Source organism: Dreissena polymorpha, chromosome 15 (assembly GCF_020536995.1).
Source record: "Dreissena polymorpha isolate Duluth1 chromosome 15, UMN_Dpol_1.0, whole genome shotgun sequence".
Classification (NCBI taxonomy): Eukaryota; Metazoa; Mollusca; class Bivalvia; order Myida; family Dreissenidae; genus Dreissena; species Dreissena polymorpha.
The window spans coordinates 65,552,805-65,574,218 of NC_068369.1; the positions used below are offsets into that span (position 1 = coordinate 65,552,805).

The 21,414-nt window shown below is 35.4% G+C and overlaps 2 protein-coding genes across 2 annotated transcripts in view; both read right to left on the reverse strand.

Annotated features, from left to right (window-relative positions):
- Nucleotides 1-20,249, reverse strand: part of LOC127859364 (uncharacterized) — a 119,614-nt gene extending 99,365 nt beyond the window's left edge. The window contains exon 1 of the mRNA XM_052396722.1: nucleotides 20,106-20,249. The gene's annotated coding sequence lies outside the window, so the exon portion shown is untranslated. The remainder of the gene's footprint in view (nucleotides 1-20,105) is intronic.
- Nucleotides 15,595-20,107, reverse strand: LOC127859367 (uncharacterized). The gene is made up of 5 exons (XM_052396729.1): nucleotides 20,062-20,107; nucleotides 18,844-18,989; nucleotides 17,905-18,028; nucleotides 17,281-17,446; nucleotides 15,595-16,050 (listed from the first exon to the last, which is right to left on the reverse strand). The coding sequence occupies exons 2-5, from the start codon at nucleotides 18,978-18,980 to the stop codon at nucleotides 15,959-15,961; spliced, it is 519 nt and encodes a 172-aa protein (XP_052252689.1). The 5' UTR covers nucleotides 18,981-18,989; nucleotides 20,062-20,107; the 3' UTR covers nucleotides 15,595-15,958.
- Nucleotides 20,250-21,414: the final 1,165 nt, after the last annotated feature.

A 21,414-nucleotide genomic window follows, 5' to 3' on the forward strand; every position in this document is an offset into this window, starting at 1 on the left:
TACATTTTAAGTTGTTGACAACGTTTTCTAATTCAAGTTTTATTACAGTACAACTATGCCATGTGCCGCAAAAGCTACGCCTGAACAAACCCTTAAACGATATTATAGCTTACGTTACTTGTTTAATGATAAATACATGGGCATTAACGCAAAGTAACACTTATTTGATTGCATCATTGAACCTATTGTTCTATTTAATTCAGCAATTTGAGGAGAAAACGACTTTAACAATTGATGCATTACATTACTCATTTCTTAAAATTGTAATTGGTTTCAAATGGTAAACCCATTCTTTTGCCGTTTATGGACTAATTTGTAGATATCTTTTTTTGGATTTATGTAAGAAAACACCCTAAACATTACTTAAAATCATCCGAAACATTGGCATCCATCATCTAAAATTTCAAATACGACCACTGCCGCCGCTGCCACAGTTGATGCCGCCATCACAATAATCATTGCTACCACCGCTGCCTCTATCACCATTGCAACAGCCGCACCTTTACCACGACTTTTACCACTACCAAATATATACCTCATTACACATACCACCGCCGCCACCACCGCAGCCGCTGAAACTACCACCATTAGTGATACAACCTTTATCACCATGCTTCAACGTATAATCAATTCGCTTGTATTTTCATATAAATAATTGATCATTTTGTTACACACCTATTTATAGACTGGTTCACTATTAATTAAGACGCGCTGTAATATGACTCATAATGATGAGGTGAATGGACTATCTGTACTTGTTATAAAGAATGTATTGATGTAACCTATTTTGTTATTTAAAAGGGGCATTACACATTATCATTGAATTGCTCCTTTATTTAAAATTAATCACAGTAGCGCAGTAAGTAGTTAATAATCTTCTTAATTGTTACTATAATACAAAAAGCCTTATATTTTTTAATGGATCTGTATCCGCAAAGCTGTCAAATTTATATGGAAACTCACTTAGTATAAATGTAAAAAGTGAATCAAAATATTATTATGCGGATTGCATTGCAATATGTGTTAAAACGTATTTAAATCTAGCTAAATTGTTTCAGTACGTTTCTACCGAAACTAATGCTATCTTACCTCAGTTATTTGAACAATATTTTTCACAATACCACGATACACACATTAATTGGCTAATAAATGAAGTTTCATCTCATTTAATTTTAACAGTATTTATTGAAAAATCGGGCGTCAACAAAGTCCGAGTTTTATCAATATTGTTTAAGTACCTTTCCTTTTTATTTATTACAAGATCCGGGGTCCGCACTAACACAGCCTTTTAAAGCGTGTGCATTAAAAAAGATAATGATGTTGTTTTTTTTCAAATTCCTCAAACAGAAAATAAGATTATGTAAATCCTCGATTCATAGAGTTTAAATATAATTTTTTCAATGACCTCTTACAGGCGATACAATTATGTAAATCCTCGATTCGTAGAGTTTAAGTATGATTTTGTCAATGACCTTTTACAGGCAATAACATTATATAATCCTCGATTCGTAGAGTTTAAGTATGATTTTTTTCAATGACCTTTTACAGGCAATAAAAACTATGTAAATCCTCGATTCTTAAAGTTTAAGTATGATTTTTTTCAATGACATCTTACAGGCGATAAAACTATGTAAATCCTCGATTCGTAGAGTTTAAGTATGATTGCATTAATTGTGTTAAGTGTACCATTTATAAAAAAGCAAAGACGGTAAACGTTTGTAATATAACTATATATTAGCATCTATATGCCGTATAACATAGGACATAATGTATTTTATAATACACTGTTTAAACAATGAATTGACGCGTATTGCTTATAACAACGTTACGTTGTATACTGTATTGACCACAGTGCGTATCTTGTAAAAACATGTGAGATGTACAAAACAAATAAGTGTGTAGTTTGCATTTTTATGAGTGTTGTGCCTCATTAAAAATGAACATATTACCTGAAAATAAAATACTTAAGTGACTCTTGCTCAATAGAATTACTCCGGACTTGGGAAAATTATGTAAAAAAAACAAACTCTGATGGTACTTTTAGACAGCACATTTAAAATCCTTTCAAAACCACATATCTATCAACCCTTATTACTCAAATGAAGTTATTATTAGTGAACAATTTGAGGTACCTTTTGTAACTTCTTATTAGATTGGGGCTTCTACAAAATTCAAGATACGGAGAACGCCTATACGAACATGCTACTACAAGAACATCGTCATCTACAGTGTTTAATATAACTGTAGCTTGTCACGAAAGTGTAGAATACATTGCAAATCCATGTCGTTGTTCAGATCTTTATATAACACTTTCGAAAAGGAATAGAAAATGATCGTTTAATATCGGGCCGTGAAATTCGAACGCGCCTGCACGGACAATTTTAGTACATTTTCAGTCTTATTTATTTATTTTTATATTGTCAAATGGCGAATACTTATTTGAACATCATAGTCCATTCTAATTTATTCTAAATTTCACAGATTTTAAATATGTTTTTCAACCAATCTCAATTTATTTTATTTGTTAAGAATAAATAGCCCATATAATACGCATATTCAGTGAGAGGTTTTGACGTGCGCACGTAGAAGAGACCGCTATTAACATATTTCCTATGTCAACTTTATGAATACGAAGTTATGCAATTTGTTTTGATTTTAGTCGACAGTAAATTTCTTTTTGTAAACCTTAGCTTTATTTTCACACAAACACACGTGTTTCGAAAAATCCATTTTACTTACAAGAAGGTAAGTAATATTATACAAGTGATAGGTGTGATACAAAAGAGTTTGAAATTGTAAACTATAAATATGCATGGAAGCCCGACTTGAAAAATACTTATATTGACAATTTAGAGAGTGAAGAATGTTTAGAAAGCTTAGATGTTTTGACGGATAATATAAGGGCTAGCATGACATGTGATGATATAGATGTGCGTATAAATAATTTCGAAACTATTTTAGACAATGTTGCCTAACCTTTGGTTAAAAATATATGTACAGACAATAGTAATTATGTTGTTAACTCGGAAAGTTCACAGCCATGGTTTAACGGAGAGTGTTTTGAGAAAAGAAATATTTTCTTAAGATGTCTTAATCAGTATAGAATTTGTGAAATGAAAACACAAGAGTGAATATGGTGAATTCTAGGTCGGGTTATAAGTTGATAATAAAAAAATGTAGATACAATTATGATAAAGAAAAAACAAATAAACTGTTGAGTAACAGGCACAAAAAATGCTCGTTTATATTGGAATAAAGGAATCTGCTGGTATCAAAAAGTCAAATATATCAAATTTGTCAATGTTTGAAAAATATTTTAAAGCTGTTAATAATCCAGAAGACAGGTATTTTACAGCTGATAAAGATATTATGTATTTTATTGATAGGTACGATAATGATGAATTTAGAATTATGTTCAGTGAATTAAACACATGTTTAACTATTACGGAAATAACAGCAGCCATTAACCAGTTGAAAACCAACAGGTAAGGTGGTCCTGATTGTTTAATAAACGAAATGTTTTTTGTCGGTAAAAATGCATTGATGAACGTTTTTTATATATTGTTTAATACGATTTTTGAAAACGCATATTTCCCTAAGCGATGGTCGGAAGGCTTTGTGATTCCACTTCATAAAAAAGGCAGTATAAATAATGTGGATAATTATCGTGGTATAACTTTATTGAGTAGTTTAGACTAGCTGTTTACTAGGATTATAGATAATAGATTGAAATCATGGGCCGAAAAGTATAACGTGTATATAGAAGCCCAAGCAGGATTTAGGGCAAATATGAGTACGGTAGATAATATATTTGTGCACACAAATGTTCTGAATCAAGGGAAACAACTCTATACATTATGTGTTGATTATACTAAAGCGTTTGACTATATGGTTCGTGAAAATCTTTGGTTTAAGCGGATACAGCTGGTAAAATGTGTGTAAAGTGTCTTTCAAGATAATCCTATGCAGTCCCCTTATGTTAATCAGTGAAAACACTTTTTAATCTTTTATGGTATTTTTCGTTGAAAGAAAGTCTTTTTTTGGAAATAATCCAGTTTTGGCGGAAAGTGTCGTCCTTGATTAGCCTGTGCGGACTGCATAGGCTAATCAGGGACGACACTTTATGCACATGCATTTAGACCCTTTTTCTCAGAGTGCAGCTCATTTACGTGTGTGTCGAGAGTAACTTGTATATCATGGACTGCACCGGTGGATGGCTGGTGTAGAGAGTAACTTGTATATCATGGACTGCACTGGTGAATTGCTGGTGTAGAGAGTAACTTGTATATCATGGCCTGTACTGGTGGATGGCTGGTGTAGAGAGTAACTATATATCATGGACTGCACTGGTGGATGGCTGGTGTAGAGAGTAACTTGTATATCATGGACTGCACTGGTGGATGGCTAGTGTAGAGAGTAACTTGTATATCATGGACTGCACTGGTGGATGGCTGGTGTAGAGAGTAACTTGTATATGATGGACTGCACTGGTGGACGGCTGGTGTAGAGAGTAACTTGTATATCATGGACTGACTGGTGGACGGCTGGTGTAGAGAGTAACTTGTATATCATGGACTGCACTGGTGGATGGCTGGTGTAGAGAGTAACTTGTATATCATGGACTGCACTGGTGGACGGCTGGTGTAGAGAGTAACTTGTATATCATGGACTGCACTGGTGGATGGCTAGTGTAGAGAGTAACTTGTATATCATGGACTGCACTGGTAGATGGCTGGTGGAATCTGTAAGATTATTCAGTTGATTGGCTTTGTTTGGTCCTAAATTGGTTTATAATAGTTTTGTCAACCTGGTATTTTTTCAAACGTTTATTTTTTTCCATGAAATGTATTTGTTAGAATTAAGTTATTGAGAAAAATGCTATTTAATAAATCATTTACAATATATTAAAACACTGTTATCTGCATTTTTGTAAACATAAAGAATTTTCATGGTAATGAACTCTTCAATAAGTTGTCATCATTTTGTGCAAAATCTGTATTATCTGTTTTATGTTCATTTCCATTTCTTTTGTGGGTAGATTGATGAATGTAGCATAGCGATGAACAATTATTCTCATTGTATGATTTTGTAAAGACTGAATTATCGTAGACACGAAACGCATAAATATCCAACATAATCAATGCGCACATTGTTTGTTCCTATATTTTCAAAGCAAGCTTATGTAAGGGGTTGAGCATTTATGAGGATACAAACATGTGCCATAATGCAACATAACTGACCATTTTATTATTCAAACCAGATGTAGGGGGAGGGGTGGGGGCGATGGCCATAGTAATTATTTCATTATGAATCGCAAGATGAAACATATGGCAGGATTCGATCTTAAACTGACCTACCCCTGATTAACTGTCAAACATTCAGCAATTTTAGTATTTATAGAATTATTGATGGTGAACATAAAGCAGAAATAATGTGAGTCCAAATGACCTTTTTGGGGACCAATTTTTAAAAATGGCTTGACTGTAGGGCATGTTTAAATGTGTCTTCTTCTGTGAAAGCTGGGCATAATGCATGTTTTTGCATTCCGCACAGGCTAATCAGGGACAACACGTTCCGCCTAAACTTGATTTTCGGTAAGGAGGGACTTCCTTGAAACTAAAAATACCATAAAAGCGGAAAGTGTCTTCCCTGATTAGCCTGTGCGGACAGCACAGGCTAATCTGGGACAACACTTTACGCATATGCATTATGACCAGCTTTCACAGAACAAGACACAAATATATATTGAACAGTGGATGTTAGCATATTCCATCAACACTTCATGTTTAAAAACTGTGAATTTGGAATGTGAAATCATTTTGGTGATCATCTCAAACAAAATTGATAATTGCAGATTCTGAATAAATATTTTTTAATCTTCTGTGGATACTTAAAGTATAATAATGACTTCTTCATGACTTTTTAGCTTGACTATTATATATGAAATATATATAGTGGACCTATCCCACGCAACCCGGCGTCGGCGTTAGCGTTCCCGTTAGCGTGCAAATGTTAAAGTTTGCGTACCACCCCAAATATTTTCATTGTCCCTTGACATATTGCTTTAATATTTTGCATACCTCTTTACCAACATGACCCCTAATCTATAAACAAGAGCAGACAACTGTATCAAGCATTTTGTAAGAATTATGGCCCTTTTTCACTTACAATATGCATATTATTGATAAATCTATGTTAAAATTGTGCATACCACCTCAAATTTTTCATTGTCCATTGACATATTGCTTTCAAATTTTGCAAACTTTTTTACCAACATGACCCCAATCTATAAACAAGAGCAGACAACTGTATCAAGCATTTTGTAAGAATTATGGCCCTTTTTTCACTTACAATATGAATATTATTGATAAATCTATGTTAAAGTTTATTATTGATAATCTATGTTAAAGTTTGCGTACCACCTCAAATATTTTCAGTGTCCCTTGACATATTGCTTACATATTTTGCAAACTTCTTTACCAACATGACCCCAATCTATAAACAAGAGCAGACAACTGTATCAAGAATGTTGTAAGAATTATGACCCTTTTTTGTCTTAGTAACTGAATATTTTGTTATATTTTGTGTTTAGATCCACTTGACTTCTAAAGTATCAAAGCTATTGCTTTCAAACTTCAAATATTTTCTTACTATCATGAGGGTACTGTACCTGGCAAGTTCAATTTGACCTTGACCTTTGAATGACCTTGACTCTCAATGTAAAAAGAATAAATTTAAGTTAAATTGCCATAACTTCTTTATTTATGATCAGATTTTATTAATAGTTTGACAAAACAACACTTACCCCTGAATAACACAATTCCCTACGCCCCAACCCAGAATCCCTGCCCCACCCCCCAATCCCTGCCCCCCACCCCGAAAAAAATAAAAATAAAAATTATTTTTTTATTTTTGAAAGGTCGTCTAATAAATAACCACACCCCATATTATACCCCTGTCTCAACCCCCCCCCTACCCAACCCAAAAAGATTTTTTTTCTTTGAAACATGGTTAAAAAAATATATGTACTTACGTTATTTTTGAAGGAACGTCCAAACTTCCCACCCAAGCTATTGCTATCAAACTTGAAATAAAATCTTATTAGTTTGTTTTATGTCTTTACAAATGTTTAATAGATTGTGGAAAATATACCTGAACTATTACCTTGACCTTATTGAATAATTTGAACAATTTCCCCATGATCGCTTACGTTATACTGTCAAGCACTCGAATAGTCGAGCGCGGTGTCCTCTGACAGCTCTTGTTCATTAACAGTTATTGTATTTTTCATCTTTTTAACTGTGTTTATACAAGAATGGACATGGTCACAACGTTAAATTTTGGGGATATTTAAAATAAATGTAATTTAGCATCCAGATTTGTTGTAAAACAAGTTATATGATCCATTTATGTATGAAAGTGCCAGTTCTATTTAGAATTTGTGAAAAATAAAAAATACAAAAGGTGAAAATCCTTATAATGCACTGTTTTAAAGAAAAACAGTTCTGATTCATGTCTTATTCAATCTTCACATGAAAGTGAGTTTTTTTTAATTATTTTTTAACCAAAACAGTATTGCAAGATTTGATGAGTTTATTTATTGAATCAAAATATAAAGAGTTTATATTGAATTATATTATTATTATCTTAAGACGACTTTAAATTTTTGACCCGCTAATAATTAAACTTGTTAAGCGATTTAAAAATCTGTTGTGATGATATCTGAGTTCAAAATTAATTTTGTTCATTCAAAACATGGATGCCTGGTGCTTCAACTGTTTTCCTTATAAATATTTTGTGAAACCATGGGAACACTACCTTATCAGAACTGTCAAGTTCTTTGGGGTCTCAGGTACTTAGGGCCTTTTGCCTTCTTGTTTAACCTCAAAATTTAGTTCAAACATGACTGAATTTCAACGACAAATGTTGTATATTGTCATAAAGTGCTATTACACCTGATTGTTTAAAAAAAAATCATCCGTGGTGTTTTGGTGTGGGTAAAATTTGAGGCCAAAATTCAGCCTCATTTCAAATCTCAAAAAAGTATATATTTTTTCGAAATTACTGCCAAATTCCCAAATAAATAAAGATTTAAAAAACACATTGTTTTTAAATAGAAATCGCAATATAAAGTTTTTCTCCATATCCAGCTTTGTGAGTAAAACTTAAGAAAATACAATGTAAAAACCACCATCATCACAAATAAATACAATTTTAGTAGCAATACGTGAATTTTCCCGATCTACACTGCCCATTCCCAAAACGGTGAGAAAAAACCACTGTGACCTTATCAAGACTAATCTGTGTACTTCCATCGCAGGTCGTACATCCGTGTGAGTGTAAAACTATATTGTACTGCATTGTATATGTAATAATATGTTGAACAGCATTGTGTATGTTATACAATGTAGTACTACATGGTGTATGTTATACTATGCAGTACTACATGGTGTATGTAATACTATGCTGTACTACATGGTGTATGTAATACTATGTTGTACTGCATGGTGTATGTAATACTATGTTGTACTACATGGTGTATGTAATACTATGTTGTACTACATGGTGTATGTAATACTATGTTGTACTACATGCTGTATGATATACTATGTTGTACTACATGGTGTATGCAATACTATGCTGTACTACATGTTGTATGTAATACTATGTTGTACTACATGGTGTATGTAATACTATGTTGTACTACATGGTGTATGTAATACTATGTTGTACTACATGGTGTATGTAATACTATGTTGTACTACATGCTGTATGTAATGCTATGTTGTACTACATGGTGTATGTAATACTATGTTGTACTACATGCTGTATGTAATACTATGCAGTACTACATGGTGTCTGTAATACTATGTTGTACTACATGCTGTATGTAATACTATGCTGTACTACATGGTGTATGTAATACTATGTGTACTACATGCTGTATGTAATACTATGTTGTACTACATGCTGTATGTAATACTATGTTGTACAGCATGGTGTATGTAATACTATGTTGTACTACATGGTGTATGTAATACTATGTCGTACTACATGGTGTATGTAATACTATGCAGTACTACATGGTGTATGTAATACTATGCAGTACTACATGTTGTATGTAATGCTATGTTGTACTACATGCTGTATGTAATACTATTTGTACTACATGGTGTATGTAATACTATGTTGTACTACATGGTGCATGTAATGCTATGTTGTACTACATAGTGTATGTAATACTATGTTGTACTACATGCTGTATGTAATACTACGTAGTACTACATGGTGTATGTAATACTATGTTGTAAAGCATTGTATATACATATACTAAGCTGTACTACATGGTGTATGTAATGCTATGTTGTACTACATGCTGTATGTAATACTATGTTGTACTACATGGTGTATGTAATACTATGTTGTACTACATGGTGTATGTAATACTATGTTGTACTACATGGTGTATGTAATACTATGTTGTACTACATGGTGTATGTAATACTATGTTGTACTACATGGTGTATGTAATACTAGGTTGTGCTACATGCTGTATGTAATACTATGTGTAGTACATGGTGTATGTAATGCTATGTGTAGTACATGGTGACTGCGGATTTCATGTCATGCAGATACATGACATGTTTACAGTAATTGTTTTTTTATTTATTGATAAATTGTTATATTGATATTGTACAAAATGCAAAATAAACAGCAAGAGCTATTTCTATGAATTAATATATTGTTTATTTGTTTCACAGCACAGTACCTGGCAGTAGATACAAAGCAGAGTGTGATACTGTATGGACAGAATGTATGGCCCAAATTTTTACACGAATAGCTTAAACGTATTAACATGAAACTTGATTACTGTCATGATAAATTGCAATGGTTTGTATATTTAAATCCTTGTTTATGGTAAAGGAGATGAATTCTAGTGTTACAGAATTGACTTTGTGATATAGTTTCATTGATTTCATTCTATTTCTGTAGGGAAACATATATGAACTGCGTTCTGCACTGATAGGTCTTATGTAGCTCCAGACCAGCCTGCGTGTGCAGGCAGTCTGGTCAGCAGCTACGCTGTCTGCGATAGTCAAAAAAAAAATTCTTGGTCTTATTAACGAATTAGGTAGTTCCCGACCAGACAGCCCGCTTGCACAGGCTGGTCTGAAACTATGCTGGCTGAATAGGGCAGTAGACCCATTTTCTCAAGACAAGCCTCATATATATTAATTGTAACAGTAATGTAAACAAGGCTTTTTTTGTAAACATGCATGCCCCCATATGAGCTGTCAGTTGTAGTGGTAGTTATTCTGTGATTACGTTTTTTGTCACTGTGGCCTTGACCTAGTGACCTGAAAATCAATAGGGGTCATCTGCCAGTCATGATAAATGTACCTATGAAGTTTCATGGTCCTAGGCGTAAGCATTCTTGAGTTATCATCCGGAAACCATTTTACTGTTTCAAGTCACTGTGACTTTGACCAAGTGACCTGAAAATCAAGAGGGGTCATCTGCCAGTCATGATCAATGTACCTATCAAGTTTCATGAACCTAGCCGTAAGCATTCTTGAGTTATCATCCGGAAACCGTTTTACTGTTTCGAGTCACTGTGACCTTGACCTTTGACCTAGTGAACTGAAAATCAATAGGGGTCACTTGCCATTCATGATCAATGCACCTATGCAGTTTCATTATCCTAGGCCTAGGCGTTCTTGAGTTATCATCCGGAAACCATCTGGTGGACGGACCGACCGATAGACCGACATGTGCAAAACAATACACCCCCTCTTCTTCGAAGGGGGGCATACCAAGTTGATAGTACATGTATATATAATTATTTCCAAACCAGTTTCCGCGCACCAAACAAAAAACTGGTTGGCTCAAAGAAATTTTGGGACAGCGCTATCCCTCGTAGATATACCCCACGACACCACTACATAATATAATCTGCAAATGTGGTCCTAAACTACATCAAAGAACGAGTCACTGTGACCTTTGACCTAGTGACCTCAAAATCAATAGGGGTCATCGGCCAGTCATGATCAATGTACCTGTGAAGTTTCATGATTAAAGGCGTAAGCGTTCTTGAGTTATCATCCGGAAACCATCTGGTGGACGGACGGAGACCCCACGACACCAGTACATAATATAATCTGCAAATGTGGTCCTAAACTGCATCCAAGAACGAGTCACTGTGACCTTGACCTTTGACCTAGTGACCTCAAAATCAATAGGTGTCATCTGCCAGTCATGATCAATGTACCTATGAAGTTTCATGATCCTAGGCATAAGCGTTCTTGAGTTATCATCGGGAAACAATCTGGTGGGGACGGAGACCTCACAACACTAGTACATAATATAATCTGCAAATGTGGTCGTAAACTGCATCTAAGAACAATTCACTGTTACCTTGACCTTTGACCAATTGATCTTAAAATCAATAGGGGTCATCTGCAAGTCATGATCAATGTACCTATGAAGTTTCATGATCCTAGGCGTAAGTGTTCTCGAGTTATCATCCTGAAACGATCTGGTGGACGGACGGACGGACCGACATGTGCAAAACAACATACCCTCTTCTTCGAAGGGGGGCATAAATATAAAGGTCGTTGTCTTTGTTATGACTTCAACAACATACATTCTCTGATTACAAGTATGTTTCAAAAATGCTTGTATTTTTCGACATAAGAGTCAAAACATATTTAAAACTGACAGCATTATGCTGTTTGTTTAGTTATTAATTTTAGCTCATCTGAGCACAAGGTGCTAAAGGTGAGCTTTTGTGATCGCCTTTTGTCCGTCGTTCGTTGTCCGTCGTGCCTTGTGCGACGTCAACATTTGCCTTGTTCACTCTCTAGAGGCCACATTAATTTCCAATCTTCATGAAATTTGGTCAGAAGATTGGTTTCAATGATATCTTGGATGTGTTCGAAAATGGTTACGTTTGCTTTAAAAACATGGCTGCCAAGGGGCGGGTCATTTTTCCTTATATGGTTATTTATGGCTATAGCAAAATCTTGTTAACACTCTAGAGACCACATTTATTGTCCGATCCTCATAAAACTTGGTCAGAAGATTCATCCCAGTGATAACTTGGACGACTTCGAAAATGATGTCCGTTGGTTGAAAAACATGGCCGCCAGGGGGCGGGGCATTTTTCTTCATATGGCTATAGTAAAACCTTGTTAACACTCTAGAGGCCACATTTATTTTCCGATCTTCATGAAACTTGCTCTGATGATTTATCCCAATGATATCTTGGATGAGTTCAAAAATGGTAACCTTGGCTTGAAAAACATGGCTGCCAAGGGGCGGGGCATTTTTCCTTATATGGCTAAATATGGCTATAGTATAATCTTGTTAACTTTCTAGTTTGCTCAATCTTCATGAACATGGTCAAAACATTGGTTTCCTGTGTAGTAAAGTTTGGTTTTATTATGTCAATATTATGTGACATTAACTGTGTTATGTAATTTTTCATAACATAGACTTTTCATAGTTAACATAACTGTTTTAGTCATTAACACTTATGATAAGCCTTTCAACTAAGAGATAACTGAAAGAAAGACAACATGTACATGATTTTGCAGTATTTATGCAGTATTTATCTCCCTTGTTTAACCTGGTTCAGTAATCTATTTTTAGTTCTGCTCTGGAATTTGGGAAGATATTGATCATTGATAAATGCACTGTTCTGAGGGAAAATTGATACTCTGCCATTGATCTCTTCTGAACTGTATACAATAAGCTGTTTGGGCTGATTTAAACACCTCTTGATGCTTTCTTGAAAAGTTAACAGCTCTTGAAAAAGGTTGGAATTTTGAAATAATTAAACTCTAAATTATTTTTAACACCCGCATCAAGTCATTTGGGCATTATTTTCTAAATTATCCTTATTATTTAGATTATTTTTATTTGGCATTTTCTAAATTAGAAGGACTATATTCTATTTCAATAACTGTAGTAATTTTTTTCTTTTTTTTACATTTGATTCACTGAAGTTTCCTAATCTCCATAAATATTGTTCTTTAGATTAAATAAGACCTATTTTGTAAACTAGATTTTTAAGCACTTTCTAGACTAACAGTTACTTATATTTATATCAGTTTTTTTTTTACAGTTTTTGAACTACTTTTTACATTCATTAAGGTATTTGCTGTATGTTGTTCATTTTTGTAACGATACTTATTCTTTAGACTTGGCTTGTACCTGTTCTTAATTTTCTGTCATTGTTCTTAATTTTCCGAGTTCTTGGAATAGAATATATATTTTTGTTAAAGCTGCCTTGGTTTTCACTTATAAATAAATTCTTTGAGTGTATTTAGGCGCCCCTGACTGAACGCCTTTAGTTAATTGAATTACAACCAGTCAGTATATTGATCCTGACCGGAAATAAGAGTTTGTCAAATAAATATTTCCGCATTACATAAGTGCTTACAAAGTTACATAACTTGTAACCGTCCTATGGCCGGTTCATTTGCGTAAGCGAAGGAGACCGCACTACCACACCTGGATAGGACAGTTGAGTTCGATAATGGTTTTGATCGGTAAAAAAAACAGGGCCGCCATGGGGGGGTCTTTTTCCTGATATTTATATAGTAAAAAAGCTTGTGAACACTCTAGAAGTCACATGTTTTGCCTAATCATCATGAAATTTTGTCAAAACATTAGTTATGTGGATGCCTCGGACGAGTTTGAAAATGGTCAGTGAAAAAACGTGGCCGCCAGGGAGTGGGGCAGTTTTCTTTATATGTATATAGTGACAACATGTGAACAGTCTCGAAGACACTTTTTTTCCCAATCTTCATGAAATTTGGACATTTCTTGGAAGAGTTAAAAAATGGTTCAGGTCTGTTAAAAAAACATGGCCGCCAAGGGGCCATTTGTTGTTCATTCTCCATGATACTTGGTTAGATCATTTGCTCCATTGCTATCTTGGGCTGCAAAGAACAGGTCATTTCTTTTTATCTCAGGTGAGCGACTTTGGGCCTTTCATGCCCTCTTGTTTAAATGAATTCACCATACATTAATTCAGTTACAGTCCAGAAAGTTTTAAAAATTGACTTATTTTGTTGACGACAACCTCTTTCCAAGGTTACTGCGGCTTAAGTTGTTAAGTTGTATAAAAAATATCATAAAATATAGTTGACATGAAAGTCTTCAACAAAAATGAAGAATTAAAATTGTGTCTGTTAACTACCACAAAGTGTAGTCTCAAAGGATAAGGCTCATGATGTAGGTATAAATTCATCAAAAGTTAACCTCAAAGGGTTAGGCTAATGTTGTAGGTATACTTTCACCAAAGTGTAGCCTCAAAAGGTAAGGCTAATGATGTTTGTATAGATTCACCAAAGTGTAACCTCAAAGGGTAAGGCTAATGATGTTTGTATAGATTCACCAAAGTGTAACCTCAAAGGGTAAGGCTAATAAGGTGGGTATACATTCACCAAAATGTAACCTCAAATTGTAACGCTGATGATGTTGGTATACTTTCACCAAAGTGTACCTTCAAAGGGTAAGGCTTAGATGTTGGTATACTTTCACAGAAGTGTAACCTCAAAATGTAAGGCTAATAACCTCAAAGGGTAAGGCTAATGTTGTAGGTATTCTTTCACCAAATTGTAACCTCAAAGGGTAAGGCTTATGATGTTGGTATACTTTCACCAAAGTGTAACCTCAAAGGGTAAGGCTAATGATTTGTGTATACATTCTCCAAAAAGTAACCTCAAAGGGTAAGGCTTATGAATGATGTTGATATACTTTCACCAAAGTGTAACCTCAAATGGTAAGGCTCATTGGTATACTTTCACCAAAGTATAACCTCTAACGGTAAGGCTAATAATGATGATATACTTCACTAAAGTGTAACCTCAAAGGGTAAGGCTAATGATGTAGGTATAATTACACCAAAGTGTAACCGCAAAGGGTAAGGCTAATGATGTTTATATACTTTCCCCAAAGTGTAAACTCAAAAGGTAAAGCTTATTATGTTGGTATACTTTCACCAAAGTGTAACCTCAAAGGGTAAGGCTAATGATTTGTGTATACATTCTCCAAAAAGTAACCTCAAACGGTAAGGCTTATGAATGATGTTGATATACTTTCACCAAAGTGTAACCTCAAATGGTAAGGCTCATTGGTATACTTTCACCAAAGTATAACCTCAAACGGTAAGGCTTATAATGGTGATATACTTCACTAAAGTGTAACCTCAATGGGTAAGGCTAATGATGTAGGTTTAATTACACCAAAGTGTAACCGCAAAGGGTAAGGCTAATGATGTTTATATACTTTCCCCAAAGTGTAAACTCAAAAGGTAAAGCTTATAATGTTGGTATACTTTCACCAAAGTGTAACCTCAATGGGTAAGACTAATGATGTTGGTATACTTTTACCAAAGTGTAACCTCAGAGGGTAAGGCTAATGATAGTAGTATACTTTCACCAAAGTGTAATCTCAAAGGGTAGGCTAATGATGTTGGAATACTTTTACCAAAGTGTAAAAAGTATTTTAGTTATTCTCAAAGCATGTAAAGACAACAAATAACAAGCACTGCATTTTAATAAGGCCTATTACCGCTATCAGGCATACATATGTTGCATAAAATAGAAATGAGCTCTCCAGTACATTCACTTTGCATGGATATACCAAGGAATATCAGGTCTTCAGTTTTATGTTTAAGTGTAGGCTCTCCCCTTCAATGAACAACCAGCGGATGTGTGCAAATACACATTCCTTGGATTGTTTGTAATAATGTCTCTCGTGGTTTTGCTTCACGAATGTTTGTATTCCTATATTCAAATGGTTTGTGTAACAGTTTCTCACTGACGTTCAGACCGTCCTTGGAAGTCCAATTTTAATAAAATCAAATCAATGTAAAGATCGCGCATGATGACGTTCCATTAAGTTTGTGTTGATGTCATGTAAACGTTGCTTGACTTTTTGAATGACGTCACGTGAACTGTATAATTACGTCATGATGTTGTGGAAACGCCTTCAACATGGCCTCCCTTTCTCCTGCGATCCAGTCCCGAAACTCAAAACCTGGGCAAAAGGAAAAACACCAGTGTACACACGTAAAATATACTCAAATAATTAACATAGTTTTGCTTTTTGCTATGCTACAAAAACTTCATAAACCATAATTTCCATTATACTTTTGTTTGCGTATACGTTCGTCTTTAATGTAGATCTAATTAACACATGATAAGCTTAATACGACCGTCCTTCAATAAAATACTATGATTTGAAAGGTCATTAACATGCAGTGTGATTGGATGAATACCTTAAAATGTAGCTTACCTTCAATACAGACAAACCTAACTAAACATCTGAACAAACTCAATGTTATACCTTACCACCACATATAGGCTCGTGCATATTATTATACCTCACAAAATATGTAAGAATCAAAATAATAATTACGTTGTCTTAATCGATCGGCCAACTCTTGTTCTGATGGCTGGGTATTAAATTATATGACTGACACAGTCGTGAATTAATTCCCACTCATCAGAAGTGTAAGTAATTGTTTAGTGGCAAACAAATCCAATAATGTTCGGCGACTATTAAGCACGCACTTCAACTGACATCATGTCAGTATTTAATTCTATTATTGAATATTTAGCAGCGACTTCACTGAATTTACATACATATTTTTATATATAGCCGTCCCTACTACATAAACCGTGAGACAGTTATCTGGTCATAAGATACTGGCTTAGGATTCGGAATCGGATGGTCCCCGGTTCGAATCCATCTAAGACTACGATTTTTTAAGCAAATCATTAATTCCGCGCTTGCAGCTCTCCACCCGGAAGTATAAACGTGTCTTGTTCTAAGAAAAATGGGCATTAATTCATGTGCGTAAAGTGTCGTCCCAGATTAGCCTTTGCAGTCCGCACAGGCTAATCAGGGACGCCACTTTCCGCTTTAATGGTATTTTTAGTTTCAAGGAAGTCCCTCCTTACCGAAAATCAAGTCTAGGTGGAAAGTGTCGTCCCTGAATATACTGTGCGGACTGCACAGGCTAATCTGGGACGACATTTTACGCATATGTATTAAGCCCAGTTTTATCAGAACAAGACACAAATTGTTACCTGTGAGGGAAATAAGCCAATATGAAGTGGCTGCATATAGCCCCGAATGTAAACGGAGAACTTATTGCATGGTGATCGGGTGGTAACTATGAATTTAGGCTGAAGATGAGAAAAGTATCGTTATCACACTATAAACCCATGACTTTAGCTCTCTTTAACTTTACTCGTTACTCACCCGGCGTCACCACGGCGCTGTAGAGCGCGTAGGCCGCCCCTTCCTGTAGTTCGGCGTAGTACCACGTGTCATGCGGCACAATCGCCTGCCCCATACAGTCTTCATGGCGCACAACGTCCCCCAGTGTGACACTCGACAGTGTCCCGCCGTCCGTCAACATCCGTACCTACCAGGGGAAAGTGGTACATACTGTGTACATAACAGTAAACTCGGTGTGTATATGCTCCAAAATAGTGAGAAAAGCAACAATATCCGTGAGATCAATTTCTTATTAGTTGAAGTTGTAAGAACTTAGCGACAGGCTAATCAATGACGTCACTTTTCGCTTTCAAGGTATTTTCGTTTAAAGAAAGGCTCTTCTTAGCGAATGTCCATTTTAGGCGGAAATTTCGTCCCTGGTAAGCCTGCGTGTACTGCGCAGGCTAATCGTGGACGAAACTTTTCGCACACGCATTAAACTCCGTTTGTCTGATCGAGGCTCACATGAAAGAAATGTGAAAGTGTCCATGAATCAAACTACGAAACGACTTCGTTATTATGACGTCATGGCAATTGAAGTCCCGCCAAAAAGAGCAAATCATCTTATCCCGTAAGAACCGCAATTGCACTTCCACAACCACTGACCTTGACCTTTCCACCAGCATGCCAGTAGAATCCCTCGTCTGACAGGTGTTTGTGCCACGTGACGCAGTGAGGCTGTGTCAACAGGAAGTATATACTGGTCGCCGTGGAGCGAGGCCCGTCATGGCTGGGGACGGAGGAGTTATATAGTTCACCCGTGTAGAGAACAAAACTATTGAACATTTCAGAATGATGACTGTGACGTAACACAGAAAATTATATTAGGGTTAATAATTTTATAATCAAATTGTAATTATATTAGGGTTAGTTATTTTATAATCAAATTATAATACAGAGGCAAGAAACATACAAAATCATAAATAACTACACTATAACTAAATAAAGACGGTTAGTAATTAAGATACCAAACTAAAACCAAGCAATTAACATGTCATAACATACAATTAGGTCTCTTCTACGTAATACCTAAAAGTATCGTGACTTGTTGAATGCATAGAAACAGTTAGAAGGCACATTAAGCGGGGAGAAGCGACATTCCGATGCGTTTTCCAGGTGTGAATACAAATTGGAGATGTCAAATTAAATGGAGACCCGCGAGTACAGAGGCGTAAAGTCCGGTGGGACGATATGTCATATGTCCAAGAACGGAAAAATTCACATGTTTGACGCCCATTACTTGATGACAGGCGTGGGTCACGAATTAGGCGAGTACGTAACGAAATTGGTATAAATACTTCGTCAAAATATGCAGATAACACACGCCCTTGCCTTCTCTTAGGAAATATTCATTTTGTGTTATTTACTTTGGTTTTGAAATTAATTGTTTATCTTAAATAAAGAACTTTAACTTTACATTCAGACTTGTGATTCATATTACGTGACATGACGATACATGCTTATCTGGTATGACATTTTAAGCCTGGTTTTTATAAGAGAATGGCTCATAAGTAGATTGAAATTCAGTTTGTTACTGAGACTTACCTTGTCGGTGAAGTAAACACCACCTCCCTGTCCCCTTTAAACATCTCCCGGAATGCGCCGTATCCCGAGGGGTGGGGAACCAAGCCCAGCTGCTTCTTCAGACGCTCCATTTCCGCTTCCGATGATTGTTGCGACATCCTAGGTGCCTATGTTATACAAACATAACCACGTATACATAGATTTGCGCAAAGTGTGAACGCGTTGTCCGTTTACCGACCGACCCGTTTAAATGTGCGCCCAATGCATCTCTCAGACATGCATTTACTATGTGTATACATGTATATAATTAGTCTATCCATTCTTATTAACTGCATGCATACACGTTTTTTTCTCTCCAAATAAGCATTTTAAAGCGTTGAAAGGTATTGAAAAGTGTTGCAAACGCTTTTTTATCACATGCTGTACCCTGTTTCCAATGTAATACAACCATCACATATTTTTTTTATATTCTATATCCAATAAATTCATCCAATCGGCATTCTTCATAGGATGTCTCGATTACAATTCATTTACAGACTATTGGTGTATGTCTTAAACGTGCTTATCCTTATGTGAGCTTGGGGAACTGATTTACTACTGAATTCACAAAGTGACTTGTTTATTCCTGTTTGCGAACAGTTTTAAATGTACAGCACCAACATTAATACAACCTTTTTTTCAAATTTGACACTGGTAAGCCTGTGCACACTGATTAGCCTGTGCATACTGATTAGACTGTGCACACTGATTAGCCTGTGCACACTGATTAGTCTGTGCACACTGATTAGCCTGTGCACACTGATAAGCCTGTGCACACTGATTAGCCTGTGCATACTGATTAGCCTGTGCACACTGATTAGCCTGTGTACACTGATTAGCCTGTGTACACTGATTAGCCTGTGCGAACTGATTAGCCTGTGCAATGCGCACAAGCTAATCAATGATGACAACAGCGAACAACTTCACTGCCTTCAGCGCTTTGATTTAGATATAAACTACGGCATTTACTAATCGTACGCAATATGACGATAGTAACCGATTACTCAAAGTGATTGTGCGCTACACCAATTGTGATACATCGGCTATCTCCGGAATCCTCCGTTAGATGAAATAAATCGTCTGCTAGTCCATTATTAGTCGCGCTAGTACATTTACATCAGTTTTAAAAGTGACATACAAATTACAATGCGAAGGCAAGTCAAACAATTGCAGTAGCTCTGTATATGTACATCTATTTACCTGATCAAATAAGCTACCAACACAAGTGAAAACGCAAGTATTACCTGTTTACTCAACACCCTGTGTGCAAAGATAGCGCAGCCTTTCAGCAACACGTGTTAACACAGATCTAACTCAATAGTATCATAAACCAAACGAGTTTAACATGCTATCAACCGCTTGATTAAAGTGCTATAAAGAGTAGGGTTTATAAAATAGTGTACTAATCCTCGCAAGGTAGCTATAATCATAATCGAGTTATGGAACCTGTTAACTCTTATTTCATGCGTTGCTGTAAAAACAACAACAGCAAAGCATCTAAGTTCTTTCAACCCAGGATCCTTCATGTCCTTGCCTCAACTCATCTTCACTGTCCGATCTTATTAAACTTATTCCGAAGATCGTAACGCGATACTCTTTTTAAATTACTAACTGCTTTATCTTGTAAAAGGGGCCTTTTCACAGATTTTGGCATGTATTGAAGTTTGTCATTAAATGCTTTATATTGATAAATGAAAATATTGGATCTAAAAAGCTTCAGTAAAAAACAAAAATAAAATTAAAACCACTCGGTCATCCATGCTCACACAATGAGTGATGTATTTTATACTTTGTATAAGGTATCCTCGTAGTATTGCAAAATATAACGACAACAACAAAACCCTCCAAATTATTCAACCGTTTCACGTTGCAACGCTTTATTATTATTTGTTGGTATTGAAATCGTCAAAAGATGCCTATAGGGGATATTTAAAGCATGGTTAATGTTCAGTATTACTGTTTCCTTACAAATATCATTACTACAACAAACATTTGCGAATCTGAAACACGTTTTTCATTTTGTCAATTTACCAAAACGTGAAAATGCCCTTTTTAAGATGTGCAAAGTTCCGCTTTCAACAAATATAGGATAGGTATGTTGGCCAAAGTTAAGTTCACTTCTTTCACTTTACAAATTTATTATTTCTGTCTACTTTACGCATGTGTCATTTCCCTCTATAAAGCACCACTCAAGTTACAGAAAGAAAAATTGAATATCAAATGTTATAGGAAAATTGAACAATTAGAATTTTCTAGCATTAGTTTTATTGGTTTTTTTCAGAGATAGAAAACGTAAATCGCAAACATGCTTGCGTGATGGAGAAGTACAGTTATTGTTTTAGTTAAAAGCTTTCAATTTCTGGGGTCATATAATAAACTTAATATTTAAGTGTAAAATAATTCTTAGAACGTTATCACAATCATAGATTATTATAAGCAAAACTGGCATGTGAGTGGGCAGCATCTTATCAAGAGATTTTCAGTTTGTATCGAAAATGTTGAAAACATGATCTACACGTATTTTAAAGTAACATCGACGGCCCTGAAAAATAA